The sequence below is a fragment of the Pelophylax lessonae genome (genome assembly GCF_965119305.1).
Source record: "Pelophylax lessonae genome assembly, chromosome: 10".
Taxonomy (NCBI): Eukaryota; Metazoa; Chordata; class Amphibia; order Anura; family Ranidae; genus Pelophylax; species Pelophylax lessonae.
This window is the reverse complement of record NC_138777.1, coordinates 83,264,977-83,284,743: the sequence shown is the minus strand read 5'-3', so window position 1 is coordinate 83,284,743 and position 19,767 is coordinate 83,264,977. Positions and strand designations below refer to the sequence as shown.

At 41.6% G+C, this 19,767-nt stretch overlaps 1 protein-coding gene across 1 annotated transcript in view; it reads right to left on the bottom strand.

Annotated features, from left to right (window-relative positions):
• LOC309565958 (mucin-2-like) overlaps positions 1–19,767 on the bottom strand; it is a gene marked incomplete at its 3' end in the record, with an annotated part of 251,710 nt that overhangs the window by 121,569 nt on the left and 110,374 nt on the right. Inside the window, exon 7 of the mRNA XM_082270986.1 lies at positions 1,856–1,962. Coding sequence (XP_082127112.1) covers positions 1,856–1,962 — 107 coding nt within the window. The remainder of the gene's footprint in view (positions 1–1,855; positions 1,963–19,767) is intronic.

The following is a 19,767-nucleotide window of genomic DNA, read 5'->3' as shown; positions in this document are numbered from 1 at the left end:
AAATGTGCTGGAGTGTCAGTGAACAGAGTGATGTCTTCTCTACAGGGATCATGGAGAGTGGGATGAAGAATCAAGTTCACAGTGATGGTTGCAAATAGCAACGGATGGACTTTTGTCATCGGGTCCGCCGGTCACTCGCGCGGAGGTGTCCGTGAACGAGCGGGGGCGGGAGCGCACCTCCGGTGGTGCGCGCTCGCCCCCTATTGGCTCACAGGCGAGTGACGCAACGCGTTGGAAGGCATCAGGTGACGTTGACTTCCGGTTTACGGCCGTATCCAGAAGTACCTAGAGGAATCATACCGCATTAGTGCGGCTGTCTATTGTTGCTGATTTTAAATGTGAGTGTTTTCCCTGCTTTTTACGAATAAAGTGAGTTTTTACATACTTCACTATTGGCATCATTATATTTTTTTTGGAGTATACTAGCACCGTCGGAGTCTGTTTGGGAACGATAGTTATGGAGCAAGTAGTGGAAGTTGGAGTATACTAACTGGAATACAAGCTCTAAAGCCACCTGAGAAATCCAGCATCTCGCCCCCAGGGTCAGATATTAGCTAAAGCGCCTTGAATGGTGCAGTGAGGTGAGCGGCCACTGCGTCTATATTGTCACTGCTCACTCCGGATCAAATCACTGGATATCCACAGTTGTTTTCAAGATTCACCAATTGTCACTTAATTATTTGTGCACATATGAACTTCACTTGATCACTGCATAAGCTTTATTTATTGCACATGGACTATTAATTGCACAAGAAATATATATATTTATTTATTTATTCACTGATAGAATTGTTTACATATTTATTCAGAGTTGCATTATATATTTTTTCTCACCGTTAGAATTGTGTATTCATTTTAGAGATACAGTATATCATCATCACGCATTTATTGCACTATTTGCACATTATATATGGATTATTAGTTCATTCAGAAATATTGTTTGACACAATAGTCACTATTTATTGATATCCATTTCAGACATCTGTGAATTTATGATCATTGGATTAGCCTTTATAGTAATAATTTGATCCTGCGATTGAAATAGCTTGATGCGATTACTCGGCATTTTTTCTGGAATTTTTAAATAGTGTGTTTTTTATTCTTGGATGGAAGTTAGATACATATTTTAGCAGTTCTTTTAGAGTGTTTTGCTTCTTAACCCTTCATATCAAAGACAGATACATATTTGGATTTTAGGATTCGGATTTTATACCACAATCTTCTATATTCTACTTATTTTATATATTCTACTTGTCTCTCAAACCCTTTATATCAAAGACAGACACACATTTGGTTTTAGGATTCGGATTATATTTTAGGATTCATATGGTTTGACACAATAGTTTTATATATTCTACTTGCACTGTTCCGTGGATGTATTAACCCCAGATCTACTTAAAGATATTCCCTAGCTGTAGATGTTTTTCTGAGGTTAATGATATTGGGTCAGCTCATTCAGAGCTCTGCTGAGATTTTTTCCACTAGCGCCGACTCATCTTTTAATTTGATAAGTGGTTAAAGTAGTTAACCCTTAGGGATTATCTCACCAAAAATGACATTCCTATTACAGAGAATACCCAAAACTGGACATGTATCTTAGTGCAAACATTTAAGAAAATCACACAATCGTGAAATTATATTTTTGGGGCAGGCTGTACATCAACAGTGCATAGAGTTCTTACAGGTTGCCATATTGCATTACATTTCTTGACAACCTTAAAATGACAGTGCCTTCAGATTGAAATGAAAAGATAATTTTCATAGCATTAAATTACAAAATGGCTTGAGTAACAATTTTATATGCTAATATTATTTTTAAATGAAAGTGGATTTCCTCTTATGGTGTTATACTTACATTTTCATGAGAACATGATATCTCATGTGGTGATACATCTGGACATTCCTCATTTGGACCTTCTACTTTGTGAAAGTTTCCATGAGCAATCCCTGCATGAGGATCATCTAAGGCAAAACAAGTACTTGATTAGATCTTGCATGATCATGCTTTTGAAACTTTATATAAAACCAAAATGATGGCCATATAGTGTTAAAATATGACCTTACAATCTAAGGTGACACAAAATGTAAACTTGGTAAACTACGAGGCTGAATTCACACTATTGCAATGCATTAATGCATATGTGTTAACAAGTGTTGCATTAAGATTCATTCAAGTGGGCTAACACATTCATTCAAGTGGGCTAACACACCAAAGTGCACCAAAAAAGGTGTATGCAATATTGTTTTTGTAACACAGCACACGGCGGGTGGCACATTATTGTGCATTGTGGAGCTCTGCAATGCAGGTGCATCGGGGTACCATTAACAATGCAGTCATGCATGTGTTAATGCATATTTCTGAATCACAGCAGTATGGATCTCAGTCTAATATAAAGGTTCCCCTAAGTTTTCCACGGAGACAGCTGTAACTAGTATGAAAAAAAAAAACTATGTCTGTACTGCTAAGGTCAATAAAATAACTCCAGTCAACCCAGCTAATCAATAGATATTGTACATATGGGTTTGACCCTTTACTGGAATGTTACTCTGAAAGTAAATACAAAATTCTTGGCTGGAGTTGCAGGGCATAGCAACATGTTCACATTAAAGGTTGCTCCATGAGCAGCACTTTTTTTTTTTGCTTCAACCATCAGCAGCAAAGAAAAAATATCTGGTACTTCTAGGTATGGCAGTACAGGAGATCCTTTTCTTCCCATGTAACAGTGCTGGGGTTCAATTATTGGCTGCTCAGGCACCCAGTACTGTCACATAGCCATAGTGAGAGAGTTCTTAAAAATGTGCAAGATCCAAGCCAGGACTTGAAGATTCTATAGGGCTTCCTCTCTTCAGTCACACCTGCCACATGGAGCAGAAAGGAAACTGTTGCCATTTTTTACTTAAGAGATAGGATAACCGGATTATAGCAGATCTTTGATGGAGGACAAACTCACACAGGCACCATGCTTTAGTTTTCTCAGGAACAGCTGCCTCTTTTCTCTTTTTTTTCTCTTTTAGTGAGCGCAAATTTATTTAAACACTTCCTGGTTAACAAACAGACAACATATTCATATGACTGTAGATCAATGGATAAGCTGTATAAGGGCATATAAATAAAATGTCATATATCTTAACACCCCCACTTGCTCTTATACTGCTTATGAAAAATAGTTTAGTACAGTTACATCATTTTACTCTCTATACTCCAAAAATATAACTCACCAACCTATCAAGCTTAAACTTTGTTATTGGTTTAGTCATAACTAGTGTTGAGCGAACACGGACTGTATTATTCGTGTTCGTACCGAATAATTGGATTTTTGTTACCCGAACACGAACACGGACACTTTACTGTATATTCGGGTAAAAATCCGTGTTCGGTCATTTTATTTCCGGGTTTTGCATGCTTTGGCGCTCTTTTCATGGCGGGCTTTCAACAGCCAATCAACAATCGTTTCACTGGTGTGCCTTAAGCCATCCCAGCCATGCCTGCAAATGTCTCAGTAGCTGTGATTGGCCGTCTGAAGCATGTGACCAAGTCTTTATAAGTTCGAGGCAGCCGCAGCGGCGTCATTATGCTGCTTAGATCAGGGACAGAGCACACATCAACGTGCTGGCTGCTGATTAGGGAAAGATAGGCAGGAAAAAACCATTTGTGTCCGGATAGAATTGAGGGACAGGTCGGAGTGTTTAGGCAGGGCGAGTTGTAGGCATTTTAGGGATAGAGTCTGCTGAATTATAGGGTCAGTGTGTTCTACAAACTACAATCGATATTGCTGTGTGGGGTGGGGTCTGCACTTAGTTCTCCTGATCTACGATCTCTTCTCAATCCTGTTAGGGACAGAGTCTGCTGAATTTTAGGGAAAGTGTGTTCTACAAACTACAATCGATACTGCTGTGTGGTGTGGGATAGGAGATGGGGGATAGGAGAGGCAGGTGTCAGTGATCCACATCCATTTTTCTGTGTGTGGGCTGCAGTGAACACAATCTTTTTGGGGTGCAGTGAACACAATCCTTTTGGAGTGCAGTGAACAAAATCTTTGGGGGGTACAGTGAACACAATCTTTGTGGGGTGCAGTGAACAAAACCTTTGTGGGGGTACAGTGAACACAATCTTTGTGGGGTGCAGTGAAGACAATCCTTGTGGGGTGCAGTGAAGACAATCCTTGTGGGGTGCAGTGAAGAAAATCTTTGGGGGGTACAGTGAACACAATCTTTGTGGGGTGCAGTGAACAAAACCTTTGTGGGGTACAGTGAACACAATCTTTGTGGGGTGCAGTGAAAAAAACCTTTGTGGGGTACAGTGAACACAATCTTTGTGGGGTGCAGTGAAGACAATCTTTTTGGAGTGCAGTGAACACAATCTTTGTGGGGTACAGTGAACACAATCTTTGTGGGAAGCAGTGAAGACAATCCTTGTGGGGTGCAGTGAACAAAATCTTTGGGGGGTACAGTGAACACAATCTTTGTGGGGTGCAGTGAACAAAACCTTTGTGGGGTACAGTGAACACAATCTTTGTGGGGTGCAGTGAAAAAAACCTTTGTGGGGTACAGTGAACACAATCTTTGTGGGGTGCAGTGAAGACAATCTTTTTGGAGTGCAGTGAACACAATCTTTGTGGGGTACAGTGAACACAATCTTTGTGGGGTGCAGTGAACAAAACCTTTGTGGGGTACAGTGAACACAATCTTTGTGGGGTGCAGTGAACACAATCTTTGTGGGGTGCAGTGAACAAAACCTTTGTGGGGTACAGTGAACACAATCTTTGTGGGGTGCAGAGAAGACAATCCTTTTGGGGTGCAGTGAACACAATCTTTGTGGGGTACAGTGAACACAATCTTTGTGGGGTGCAGTGAACAAAACCTTTGTGGGGTACAGTGAACACAATCTTTGTGGGGTACAGTGAACACAATCTTTGTGGGGTACAGTGAACACAATCTCATACTTCTGAAGCTTTGAGGGTGCTGCCTGTTCTATACTCCTCCTCCTCCTCATCCATCCTTTTAGGTGTACAAACAATAGTAATTGGGGCCTAGTGTGCTTCTGTACGTGTGAAAAACATACACTTTTTTTTGATCATATTTCCTATTCCGCTATTCAATAAAAACCTTTGGGGCTCAATTAAATTGCGGAATAGTCTGAGTCGGTACGTGTGAGATCCACCTTTCCAAGTTTTTGGGGTTCATCTCATACTTCTGAAGCTTTGAGGGTGCTGCCTGTTCTATACTCCTCCTCCTCCTCCTCATCCATCCTTTTAGGTGTACAAACAATAGTAATTGGGGCCTAGTGTGCTTCTGTACGTGTGAAAAACATACACTTTTTTTTGATCATATTTTCTATTCCGCTATTCTATAAAAACCTTTGGGGCTCAATTAAATTGCGGAATAGTCTGTGTCGGTACGTGTGAGATCCACCTTTCCAAGTTTTTGGGGTTCATCTCATACTTCTGAAGCTTTGAGGGTGCTGCCTGTTCTATACTCCTCCTCCTCCTCTTCCTCATCCTTCCTTTTAGGTGTACAAACAATAGTAATTGGGGCCTAGTGTGCTTCTGTACGTGTGAAAAACATACACTTTTTTTTGATCATATTTCCTATTCCGCTATTCAATAAAAACCTTTGGGGCTCAATTAAATTGCGGAATAGTCTGTGTCGGTACGTGTGAGATCCATCTTTCCAAGTTTTTGGGGTTCATCTCATACTTCTGAAGCTTTGAGGGTGCTGCCTGTTCTATACTCCTCCTCCTCCTCTTCCTCATCCATCCTTTTAGGTGTACAAACAATAGTAATTGGGGCCTAGTGTGCTTCTGTACGTGTGAAAAACATACACTTTTTTTTTATCATATTTCCTATTCCGCTATTCTATAAAAACCTTTGGGGCTCAATTAAATTGCGGAATAGTCTGTGTCGGTACGTGTGAGATCCACCTTTCCAAGTTTTTGGGGTTCATCTCATACTTCTGAAGCTTTGAGGGTGCTGCCTGTTCTATACTCCTCATCCTCCTCTTCCTCATCCATCCTTTTAGGTGTACAAACAATAGTAATTGGGGCCTAGTGTGCTTCTGTACGTGTGAAAAACATACACTTTTTTTTGATCATATTTCCTATTCCGCTATTCAATAAAAACCTTTGGGGCTCAATTAAATTGCGGAATAGTCTGTGTCGGTACGTGTGAGATCCACCTTTCCAAGTTTTTGGGGTTCATCTCATACTCCTGAAGCTTTGAGGTTGCTGCCTGTTCTATACTCCTCCTCCTCCTCTTCCTCATCCATCCTTTTAGGTGTACAAACAATAGTAATTGGGGCCTAGTGTGCTTCTGTACGTGTGAAAAACATACACTTTTTTTTGATCATATTTCCTATTCCGCTATTCAATAAAAACCTTTGGGGCTCAATTAAATTGCGGAATAGTCTGTGTCGGTACGTGTGAGATCCACCTTTCCAAGTTTTTGGGGTTCATCTCATACTTCTGAAGCTTTGAGGGTGCTGCCTGTTCTATACTCCTCCTCCTCCTCCTCCTCATCCATCCTTTTAGGTGTACAAACAATAGTAATTGGGGCCTAGTGTGCTTCTGTACGTGTGAAAAACATAAACATTTTTTTGATCATATTTCCTATTCCGCTATTCAATAAAAACCTTTGGGGCTCAATTAAATTGCGGAATAGTCTGTGTCGGTACGTGTGAGATCCACCTTTCCAAGTTTTTGGGGTTCATCTCATACTTCTGAAGCTTTGAGGGTGCTGCCTGTTCTATACTCCTCCTCCTCCTCTTCCTCATCCTTCCTTTTAGGTGTACAAACAATAGTAATTGGGGCCTAGTGTGCTTCTGTACGTGTGAAAAACATACACTTTTTTTTGATCATATTTCCTATTCCGCTATTCAATAAAAACCTTTGGGGCTCAATTAAATTGCGGAATAGTCTGTGTCGGTACGTGTGAGATCCATCTTTCCAAGTTTTTGGGGTTCATCTCATACTTCTGAAGCTTTGAGGGTGCTGCCTGTTCTATACTCCTCCTCCTCCTCTTCCTCATCCATCCTTTTAGGTGTACAAACAATAGTAATTGGGGCCTAGTGTGCTTCTGTACGTGTGAAAAACATACACTTTTTTTTTATCATATTTCCTATTCCGCTATTCTATAAAAACCTTTGGGGCTCAATTAAATTGCGGAATAGTCTGTGTCGGTACGTGTGAGATCCACCTTTCCAAGTTTTTGGGGTTCATCTCATACTTCTGAAGCTTTGAGGGTGCTGCCTGTTCTATACTCCTCATCCTCCTCTTCCTCATCCATCCTTTTAGGTGTACAAACAATAGTAATTGGGGCCTAGTGTGCTTCTGTACGTGTGAAAAACATACACTTTTTTTTGATCATATTTCCTATTCCGCTATTCAATAAAAACCTTTGGGGCTCAATTAAATTGCGGAATAGTCTGTGTCGGTACGTGTGAGATCCACCTTTCCAAGTTTTTGGGGTTCATCTCATACTCCTGAAGCTTTGAGGTTGCTGCCTGTTCTATACTCCTCCTCCTCCTCTTCCTCATCCATCCTTTTAGGTGTACAAACAATAGTAATTGGGGCCTAGTGTGCTTCTGTACGTGTGAAAAACATACACTTTTTTTTGATCATATTTCCTATTCCGCTATTCAATAAAAACCTTTGGGGCTCAATTAAATTGCGGAATAGTCTGTGTCGGTACGTGTGAGATCCACCTTTCCAAGTTTTTGGGGTTCATCTCATACTTCTGAAGCTTTGAGGGTGCTGCCTGTTCTATACTCCTCCTCCTCCTCCTCCTCATCCATCCTTTTAGGTGTACAAACAATAGTAATTGGGGCCTAGTGTGCTTCTGTACGTGTGAAAAACATAAACATTTTTTTGATCATATTTCCTATTCCGCTATTCAATAAAAACCTTTGGGGCTCAATTAAATTGCGGAATAGTCTGTGTCGGTACGTGTGAGATCCACCTTTCCAAATTTTTGGGGTTCATCTCATACTTCTGAAGCTTTGAGGGTGCTGCCTGTTCTATACTCCTCCTCCTCCTCTTCCTCATCCATCCTTTTAGGTGTACAAACAATAGTAATTGGGGCCTAGTGTGCTTCTGTACGTGTGAAAAACATACACTTTTTTTTGATCATATTTCCTATTCCGCTATTCAATAAAAACCTTTGGGGCTCAATTAAATTGCGGAATAGTCTGTGTCGGTACGTGTGAGATCCACCTTTCCAAGTTTTTGGGGTTCATCTCATACTTCTGAAGCTTTGAGGGTGCTGCCTGTTCTATACTCCTCCTCCTCCTCCTCCTCCTCATCCATCCTTTTAGGTGTACAAACAATAGTAATTGGGGCCTAGTGTGCTTCTGTACGTGTGAAAAACATACACTTTTTTTTGATCATATTTCCTATTCCGCTATTCAATAAAAACCTTTGGGGCTCAATTAAATTGTGGAATAGTCTGTGTCGGTACGTGTGAGATCCACCTTTCCAAGTTTTTGGGGTTCATCTCATACTTCTGAAGGTTTGAGGGTGCTGCCTGTTCTATACTCCTCCTCCTCCTCCTCATCCATCCTTTTAGGTGTACAAACAATAGTAATTGGGGCCTAGTGTGCTTCTGTACGTGTGAAAAACATACACTTTTTTTTGATCATATTTCCTATTCCGCTATTCAATAAAAACCTTTGGGGCTCAATTAAATTGCGGAATAGTCTGTGTCGGTACGTGTGAGATCCACCTTTCCAAGTTTTTGGGGTTCATCTCATACTTCTGAAGCTTTGAGGGTGCTGCCTGTTCTATACTCCTCCTCCTCCTCTTCCTCATCCATCCTTTTAGGTGTACAAACAATAGTAATTGGGGCCTAGTGTGCTTCTGTACGTGTGAAAAACATACACTTTTTTTTGATCATATTTCCTATTCCGCTATTCAATAAAAACCTTTGGGGCTCAATTAAATTGCGGAATAGTCTGTGTCGGTACGTGTGACATCCACCTTTCCAAGTTTTTGGGGTTCATCTCATACTTCTGAAGCTTTGAGGGTGCTGCCTGTTCTATACTCCTCCTCCTCCTCTTCCTCATCCATCCTTTTAGGTGTACAAACAATAGTAATTGGGGCCTAGTGTGCTTCTGTACGTGTGAAAAACATACACTTTTTTTTGATCATATTTCCTATTCCGCTATTCTATAAAAACCTTTGGGGCTCAATTAAATTGCGGAATAGTCTGTGTCGGTACGTGTGAGATCCACCTTTCCAAGTTTTTGGGGTTCATCTCATACTTCTGAAGCTTTGAGGGTGCTGCCTGTTCTATACTCCTCCTCCTCCTCCTCCTCATCCATCCTTTTAGGTGTACAAACAATAGTAATTGGGGCCTAGTGTGCTTCTGTACGTGTGAAAAACATAAACTTTTTTTTGATCATATTTCCTATTCCGCTATTCAATAAAAACCTTTGGGGCTCAATTAAATTGCGGAATAGTCTGTGTCGGTACGTGTGAGATCCACCTTTCCAAGTTTTTGGGGTTCATCTCATACTTCTGAAGCTTTGAGGGTGCTGCCTGTTCTATACTCCTCCTCCTCCTCTTCCTCATCCATCCTTTTAGGTGTACAAACAATAGTAATTGGGGCCTAGTGTGCTTCTGTACGTGTGAAAAACATACACTTTTTTTTGATCATATTTCCTATTCCGCTATTCTATAAAAACCTTTGGGGCTCAATTAAATTGCGGAATAGTCTGTGTCGGTACGTGTGAGATCCACCTTTCCAAGTTTTTGGGGTTCATCTCATACTTCTGAAGCTTTGAGGGTGCTGCCTGTTCTATACTCCTCCTCCTCCTCTTCCTCATCCATCCTTTTAGGTGTACAAACAATAGTAATTGGGGCCTAGTGTGCTTCTGTACGTGTGAAAAACATACACTTTTTTTTTATCATATTTCCTATTCCGCTATTCTATAAAAACCTTTGGGGCTCAATTAAATTGCGGAATAGTCTGTGTCGGTACGTGTGAGATCCACCTTTCCAAGTTTTTGGGGTTCATCTCATACTTCTGAAGCTTTGAGGGTGCTGCCTGTTCTATACTCCTCCTCCTCCTCCTCCTCATCCATCCTTTTAGGTGTACAAACAATAGTAATTGGGGCCTAGTGTGCTTCTGTACGTGTGAAAAACATACACTTTTTTTTGATCATATTTCCTATTCCGCTATTCAATAAAAACCTTTGGGGCTCAATTAAATTGCGGAATAGTCTGTGTCAGTACGTGTGAGATCCACCTTTCCAAGTTTTTGGGGTTCATCTCATACTTCTGAAGCTTTGAGGGTGCTGCCTGTTCTATACTCCTCCTCCTCCTCTTCCTCATCCATCCTTTTAGGTGTACAAACAATAGTAATTGGGGCCTAGTGTGCTTCTGTACGTGTGAAAAACATACACTTTATTTTGATCATATTTCCTATTCCGCTATTCCATAAAAACCTTTGGGGCTCAATTAAATTGCGGAATAGTCTGTGTCGGTACGTGTGAGATCCACCTTTCCAAGTTTTTGGGGTTCATCTCATACTTCTGAAGCTTTGAGGGTGCTGCCTGTTCTATACTCCTCCTCTTCCTCATCCATCCTTTTAGGTGTACAAACAATTGTAATTGGGGCCTAGTGTGCTTCTGTACGTGTGAAAAACATACACTTTTTTTTGATCATATTTCCTATTCCGCTATTCAATAAAAACCTTTGGGGCTCAATTAAATTGCGGAATAGTCTGTGTCGGTACGTGTGAGATCCACCTTTCCAAGTTTTTGGGGTTCATCTCATACTTCTGAAGCTTTGAGGGTGCTGCCTGTTCTATACTCCTCCTCCTCCTCCTCCTCATCCATCCTTTTAGGTGTACAAACAATAGTAATTGGGGCCTAGTGTGCTTCTGTACGTGTGAAAAACATAAACTTTTTTTTGATCATATTTCCTATTCCGCTATTCAATAAAAACCTTTGGGGCTCAATTAAATTGCGGAATAGTCTGTGTCGGTACGTGTGAGATCCACCTTTCCAAGTTTTTGGGGTTCATCTCATACTTCTGAAGCTTTGAGGGTGCTGCCTGTTCTATACTCCTCCTCCTCCTCTTCCTCATCCATCCTTTTAGGTGTACAAACAATAGTAATTGGGGCCTAGTGTGCTTCTGTACGTGTGAAAAACATACACTTTTTTTTGATCATATTTCCTATTCCGCTATTCTATAAAAACCTTTGGGGCTCAATTAAATTGCGGAATAGTCTGTGTCGGTACGTGTGAGATCCACCTTTCCAAGTTTTTGGGGTTCATCTCATACTTCTGAAGCTTTGAGGGTGCTGCCTGTTCTATACTCCTCCTCCTCCTCTTCCTCATCCATCCTTTTAGGTGTACAAACAATAGTAATTGGGGCCTAGTGTGCTTCTGTACGTGTGAAAAACATACACTTTTTTTTGATCATATTTCCTATTCCGCTATTCTATAAAAACCTTTGGGGCTCAATTAAATTGCGGAATAGTCTGTGTCGGTACGTGTGAGATCCACCTTTCCAAGTTTTTGGGGTTCATCTCATACTTCTGAAGCTTTGAGGGTGCTGCCTGTTCTATACTCCTCCTCCTCCTCCTCCTCATCCATCCTTTTAGGTGTACAAACAATAGTAATTGGGGCCTAGTGTGCTTCTGTACGTGTGAAAAACATACACTTTTTTTTGATCATATTTCCTATTCCGCTATTCAATAAAAACCTTTGGGGCTCAATTAAATTGCGGAATAGTCTGTGTCAGTACGTGTGAGATCCACCTTTCCAAGTTTTTGGGGTTCATCTCATACTTCTGAAGCTTTGAGGGTGCTGCCTGTTCTATACTCCTCCTCCTCCTCTTCCTCATCCATCCTTTTAGGTGTACAAACAATAGTAATTGGGGCCTAGTGTGCTTCTGTACGTGTGAAAAACATACACTTTATTTTGATCATATTTCCTATTCCGCTATTCAATAAAAACCTTTGGGGCTCAATTAAATTGCGGAATAGTCTGTGTCGGTACGTGTGAGATCCACCTTTCCAAGTTTTTGGGGTTCATCTCATACTTCTGAAGCTTTGAGGGTGCTGCCTGTTCTATACTCCTCCTCTTCCTCATCCATCCTTTTAGGTGTACAAACAATTGTAATTGGGGCCTAGTGTGCTTCTGTACGTGTGAAAAACATACACTTTTTTTTGATCATATTTCCTATTCCGCTATTCAATAAAAACCTTTGGGGCTCAATTAAATTGCGGAATAGTCTGTGTCGGTACGTGTGAGATCCACCTTTCCAAGTTTTTGGGGTTCATCTCATACTTCTAAAGCTTTGAGGGTGCTGCCTGTTCTATACTCCTCCTCCTCCTCTTCCTCATCCATCCTTTTAGGTGTACAAACAATAGTAATTGGGGCCTAGTGTGCTTCTGTACGTGTGAAAAACATAAACCTTTTTTTGATCATATTTCCTATTCCGCTATTCAATAAAAACCTTTGGGGCTCAATTAAATTGCGGAATAGTCTGTGTCTGTACGTGTGAGATCCACCTTTCCAAGTTTTTGGGGTTCATCTCATACTTTTGAAGCTTTGAGGGTGCTGCCTGTTCTATACTCCTCCTCCTCCTCCTCCTCTTCCTCATCCATCCTTTTAGGTGTACAAACAATAGTAATTGCGGCCTAGTGTGCTTCTGTACGTGTGAAAAACATACACTTTTTTTTGATCATATTTCCTATTCCGCTATTCTATAAAAACCTTTGGGGCTCAATTAAATTGCGGAATAGTCTGTGTCGGTACGTGTGAGATCCACCTTTCCAAGTTTTTGGGGTTCATCTCATACTTCTGAAGATTTGAGGGTGCTGCCTGTTCCATACTCCTCTTCCTCATCCTCCCTTTAGGGTAGGAAAAAATTTAATCGGGCCTAGTCTGTGTTTGTACGTGTGAGATACACAGTTTTTTATCCTATTCCGCAATTCAATACACACCCTTTTGGTGTAAAAAACATTAAATTGCGGCATAGTTTGCATATTTGACATTTGCATATATTGTGCCTTGTTGCGCTGTTTTGAGTACTCCACCAACATGGCCAGTGGCAATGACGCCGTTCTCAGCTTAACTATCCCACTTCTATGCCTCCTTGAAAAAACAATTCCGGCGATGATGGAAGAGGATGTGGCACAGGATGAGGAGGAGGAGGATGAAGAGGTAACATTTCAAAGGCTTTCAGGGCAGTCATTCGCAAGGGGCTCCGAGGGTGGGTTCCTGCACACACAAACGCCAGGGACACAATTGTCCAGCAGGGGCACAGTTCTGGAGGATGAGGAGGATGAGGAGGAGGAGGAGCTGGAGGAGGAGATGGAACCATGTTCACAGCAGGGTGGCACCCAGGCCAGCTCATGGCCATCACTGGTGCGTGGCTGGGGGGATACAGAGGACACGGACGATACACCTCCCACAGAGGACAGCCTTTCGTCGCCTCTGGGCAGCCTGGCACACATGAGCGATTACATGCTGCAGTGTCTCCACAACGACCGCCGAGTTGCCCACATTCTAACTTGTGCTGATTACTGGGTGGCCACGCTGCTGGATCCCCGTTACAAGGACAACGTAACGTCCTTAATTCACTCACTGGAGCGCGATCGCAAGATGCGCGAGTACAAGCGCACGCTGGTAGACGCGATGCTGCTGGCATTCCCATCTGACAGCGGGGCCACAGTGGAAGCACAAGGCAGAGGAGGAGGAGGTCGCCAACTCAACCAGGGCACCGCCAGCACCTCAGAAGGCAGGGTTAGCATGGCCGAAATGTGGAAAAGCTTTGTCAGCACGCCACAACAAACAGCAGCACCAGCAGCTCAGATGGAACGTCTTAGCAGGAGGCAGCATTTTACCAACATGGTGGAGCAGTATGTGTGCACACGCCTACATGTAGTGAATGAGGGGTCTGCCCCCTTCAACTTCTGGGTCTCCAAATTGGGCACATGGCCTGAGCTTGCCCTTTACGCCTTGGAGGTGCTGGCGTGCCCTGCAGCCAGTGTATTATCTAAACGGGTATTTAGCACGGCTGGGGGTGTTATAACAGACAAGCGCAGCCGCCTGTCCAGAGACAATGTGGACAAGCTCACGTTCATTAAAATGAACCAGGCATGGATCCCACGGGACTTTTCCGTACCTTGTGCAGAATAGCAATGGATACCGACCTTACCCAGCCATTGTTCCATTTTTGCTCTTTCTCACTCTTTTGGGGTGTACCCTCATTTAAAATTTGTGAAAAGAAGCAGTGTTGGCTACCTCGTCCTCCTCCTCAGGGCCAGATTGACGTAGGGGCTATTGGAGCTGCAGCTCCATGCAGGCCCCTACCTTTTATATAGGCCCCGGGTTGGCCATATTCACTGTGACCGCTCTTCTGTCACTTGTAAACACAGAAGTCTGGCTTCTATGCTCGCTTCCCCAGGCAGCACCCTCAGAACCTCCCCACACAGCGCGAAGGCCGGACAAGGAGGGACAGTTGCCGATGCAGGGATGTGTTTATGGGCTTCAGAGACAGCATCCCATGTTGAATTAGGCATGCATGGCTGCACCCTTCCTCCTCTGGCCCTTCAAAATCCTCAGCACCAAGACCATGATGCTCTTAATCCGGCCCTGGTCCTCCTCCACCGCCGCTTCCACCTCCACCGCCCATAGGTGTGCGCAGCCTATTGCATTAGGGTGTGCACCCCAAAGTTGAAATACACATGCATGTGTTTGCCTACATGTACATGGCCCCGATACATTACTCTCCCTGCTGGCAAAGAGAAATAGAGCAGAGCAGGTGCGAGGGAGATCTTTCCCATCTCCTCACTGGCAAACAGAGCGATAATGCTATGTGCCCTAGGTGATTAGGGTGTGCCCAGGTACACCAGGCACACCCTGTGCGCACGCCTATGACACCGCCACATCCACCACCACCTCAACCTCCCTCCTACTCCATATGGGCCTCGTCCTTCAGAGATGAAGAACATTGTTTTATTTTTCTGTTTTTTTTTTGTTGTTTTAAGTTATTTCCCTATCCACATTTGTTTGCAGAGCACTTGCCATGCTCTTAACTACGTTTTGCTGCCATTTGCAGCACTCTAGCCCTTTCCATTGGTGTTTTAGAGCCATTTTAGTGCCTTAAAGTTCGGGTCCCCATTGACTTCAATGGGGTTCGGTGTCCGGGAAAAGTTCGGTAAAAGTCCGGGACACGGACCCGGACTTTTTTTTAAAGTTCGGCCGAACCCGTCGAACACGGACATCTAGGTGTCCGCTCAACCCTAGTCATAACATCAGCTACCATTTTATCCGTAGAACAATACTCAAGATCTATCTTGCCTTCACTCAGAATAGACCTAAGGAAATGGAATTTAATGTCAATATGTTTGCATCTTTTTCCAGTTTCTTCCCGATTGCTTAAGACCATACAGTGACTTTTTTAGTTTGAGAACTAGCTTTTTATTTGTGTCATCTTTTATCTCAAAACCTTCTGGTTGGTGTATATATATCACAATCAATTGGGGCATGTAAGTAAGCTGTCTTCACATCCATTTGATGCAAGATTAAATCATATTGTGCTGCCATTTGCATCAAATGCGTAATGAAGTAAAATTCGTAGTTGGAGAAAAAGTTTCCATGTAGTCGGTTCCCTTTACTTGATTATAGCCTTTTGCCACAAATCTGGCTTTGTACGTTTCAGTTCCATTTGCATTGCTTTTTATTGCATACACCCATCTAAAACCCCCCCCCCCCCACTGAATGTTTGCCTTCTGGTAGTGTGGTCAATTTGAAGGTATCATTCTCCTTTAGTGACTCCATCTCATCTTTCATTGCATTTAACCAACTTTGTGACTGGGGTGTTTCATAGCTTCTCTGAAGGTCTGAGGTACATCATGTGCTCTATAGCAGTAATCTGTGTTCATCAGTACCTGATCATCACCAGCAGATTCTAGTACATAGTCATTTAAATACTGAGGAGTTTTTCTATTTCTTGTAGGGTATCTTGTACCATGGTCTTCATCTTTGTCCTCTACAATCTCCTCTAAAGAATCTGGGGTCTCATTAGTCATTGGACCTGATACAGGAATTACACTCCTTTCCTCATAGAAATCATCATTATTGTCCAACAGCTCAGTCTGAGTTTGTTTCTCGATTACATCCTTTTCAATTAATTTTACTAGTCTGTGCTTGAACACTTTGCCAGTTTCAGGGTAATACACTAGGTAAGAGGGACTATTTTGTCATATCCTACAAAAATTCCTTTTGTGCATTTTGGATCCAGCTTTTTCTTATCGTGTTTGTATGCAAAACATTCTGACCCAAAAATCTTCATTTTTGAAAAGTCTGGTTTCTTCCCTGTCAGTATGTTGTATGGCGTTTGCTTCAAACGATTGTTAAAACATCTATTTCATTAGATCACTAGAAGATGGAACTCTCAGGAGGTACCAACTCCATCCGACGCGGTTGAATTATTAAATCAACAATGTCAGATGGAAAAAATTGTGGCTACCTTAAGTGCAACAAAGAAAATGTTTGAAGTTAGTTGGAAATCATGGTTAAATAATAGAGGATGCATAGTAACATTGGAATAGGATTAAAGCAGCTGGGATAATATAAATATCGTTAGGCAGTTTTAGACTTGCTTTGCCTCCCTCCATAAAAATTTATGTTAAATGAGAGAGATTTGAAATAACGGTATTCTAAATATGGTAACCCCCTTAGTGGGGGTCAAAACTATACTGGAAGGAAGGGGAGGAGTGGTTGTTTTTTTTTTTTTTTTTTCTCTTCCTTTTCCTCTGGTAGTATAATGTTATAACTGACAAATTTACTGCAACAATGTTGTTCTTGTTTTTGCTACTGGATTTTGTACTATTTTTTTGTGGTTTGTATATTATTTTGTTATGTGAAAAATTAAAATAAAGAGATATTGAAATTAAAACATCTATTTCGAATCATAGCTGCTGTCATCACTGCATATGTCCATAACTCTTTTGGTACTTTGCTCTCTATTAGCATACATCTTGCCATCTCTATCAGTGTTCTCCAGTTTCTTTCAGCTGTTCCATTTTGATGTGGTGAATAAGGTGCTGAAGTCTCATGTCTTATGCTCTTCTTTATGAGTAGTGACTGGAAGGCATTCAATGTGAATTCGGTACCATTGTCTGACCTCATTCTCTTGATGATCCCATAGGGGGCAGTATCAGCGATAAACTTCTCTGTGGCTAGAACTGTGTCACTCTTGTTTTTCAGAAAGTATACAAACACTGCACCAGAATAATCATCAGTGAATCCTATGACGTATTTGAATCTGTCCTTTGCAACTGGCTCTATAGGACCTGTTAAATCTGTGTGTACTAGTTCAAGTGGGTATTTTGCATGGGTGTCAGGCTCCCTGTTTCTACTCTGAGCAAATTTCCCTTGGATACAAATTTCACAATTCAGGTTGGACTTGTCAACCTTACCTTGGATCTTCATTCCATCTACTAGATTCTGTAGTTTCAAGATATCATCGTAATTACAATGACCTAGGATTTCATGCCATGTCTGAATATCATAACAACCGTAATAACTGTCATCGCATTCCTTATAGGTGTTCAAATAGTAAAGCCTGTTGTATTTCTTTATAACAAATTTTGTACCATTTTTATGGATCAGAATACTGTCATCTTGTCTGAATTTCTTGTTGCTGCTTCAACAGAGAAAATGTCTTGTGGATATGTGGGGATAAACAATACGTTCTGTAGCAATGTCCTCCTTTGTCTTCCCTTACTGTCCATTAGGTACACCTCAGCGTCACCTCTCTTGAGTGCTACACCGGAAGTTCTTTTCCCATCTGCCAACTCCATGTAGTGTTTCTCTGGCTTAAACGAGGTGTCAAATCTTTTAAATTTCTTGATGTCTGTGATAATATGCGATGTTGCTCCTGTATCTACCATCAGGCTTTTTGTTTTGGGATTGCTTAACTGGTCTTCTCCTATTTTAAAAGCAAATGTTTGTTCTGTATCATCCACTACCTGCTTTCCATTGTCTCATGCTTTTCGTCTGCACAATGTCTCACTGTGAGTGGAGCTCTTACAATAATTACACCACTGTGTCTTCCTCTTATTCATTCTGCATGGACATGCATTAGCTTTGTGACCTTTCTGATGACAACTGTAGCAGACAATGATGTCTTTCTCCCTTGTTGGTACAACAGGGGTGCTGATTTGCATTACATTATCAGTGCTTGTGCTGCTGTGATATTTTTCAGTGTCCTCAAAAATCCTTAACTGGGTTTTAAAGTCAGTAAAAGTCATATCTTCTTTACCTTGTGGTATGTGGATTGCAAATGGTTTGAATGATTCAGGCAGGCCTTTAAGAATCATAGCCACACTACTAGTCCATCACTGAGGGTCTCTCCTGCATTTCTAAGTGCTGTAATCGCTGTTTCTGTGCGTATGATATAGTCTGTGACACTTTCACATTCAGACTTCTGAAGAGATGTTAGTTCTGTGTATAAATTTATGATACGTGGCTTACCTTGGCCAGCATAACGATCTCTCAGGATTTTCAGCGCTTTTCTTCCATTATCAGTTGCTTCTCTCATTATAAGAGATAGACTTTTATCATCCAGGAATTGTATTAACTCAGCATAAGCTTCCTCATTCTTATTACTATCTTGCACAGGGTCTGTTCCTTCTGGTGGTCCTTGCAGGATTGTTTCTTTAAGATTCATCAAGCGCAGATGGCCTAGGAATTTTGTCTCCCACAGCTCATAGTTTTTCTCATCTCCATCGAAAAGCAGCCTGTTCCATCGGCTTGTTCCCTCTCTCCTGGGCCCATAACTTGTTGCCATTTTTTACTTAAGAGATAGGATAACCGGATTATAGCAGATCTTTGATGGAGGACAAACTCACACAGGCACCATGCTTTAGTTTTCTCAGGAACACACACTGCAGTCACTGCTGCCTCTTTTCTCTTTTTTTTTTTCTCTTTTAGTGAGTGCAACTTTATTTAAACACTTCCTGATTAACAAACAGACAACATATTCATATGACTGTAGATCAATGGATAAGCTGTATAAGGGCATATAAACAAAATGTCATATATCTTAACAGAAACAAACGGAGAGTGAGTATAAAACTACTGTTGGGGCCGCCATTATATTGACCTTGATGATTTGCCCTGCATGGGAATGCAGTTTCATTTTGGTTAAGTTTACACTGTTGACGTGTGATTCATGTGTTGTGGTGCTATTCTTTCTTAATATTACACAACATACCTTTGATACAGCACACCACAATGCATGGTGCTTTTTATGGTACTTTTTGGCAAATTGCAACCCATTTAAAGGAATGAACTGTCTACATCATCTAGTTTACATTATAAGAATTGCCATAACCATACAAACATTCACATACAATTTTCAGAACTCAACTCAAGATTGCTTACTATATAAAACAGATTGGAGAATGTGAAACAAAGAAGAAATGCTTATTTCTTACAAAGGACCATGGGAAGCAAAAAGCTAATTACAACAGATTAGTTAATGTATAACTAAAGGCAAAACTTTTTTCTTTTAGTTTTGGATAGAGGGGAGAGGGATTAGAACACCTCTTAAAGCAGACCTTGACCCAAAAGGGGAAGCTCTGCTTGTTCCCACCCCCCCCCCTCCACTGCCACGTTTGGCACTTTTTTGGGGGAAGGGGGATTGAATACCTGTCAAAACCAGTTACCTGTTCGGAATTCCGGGTAAGATCACCGCACAATGATCTATGAAATTTCCGGCCCCCCTTCCTTCCCCCTGTTGCCTTCTGG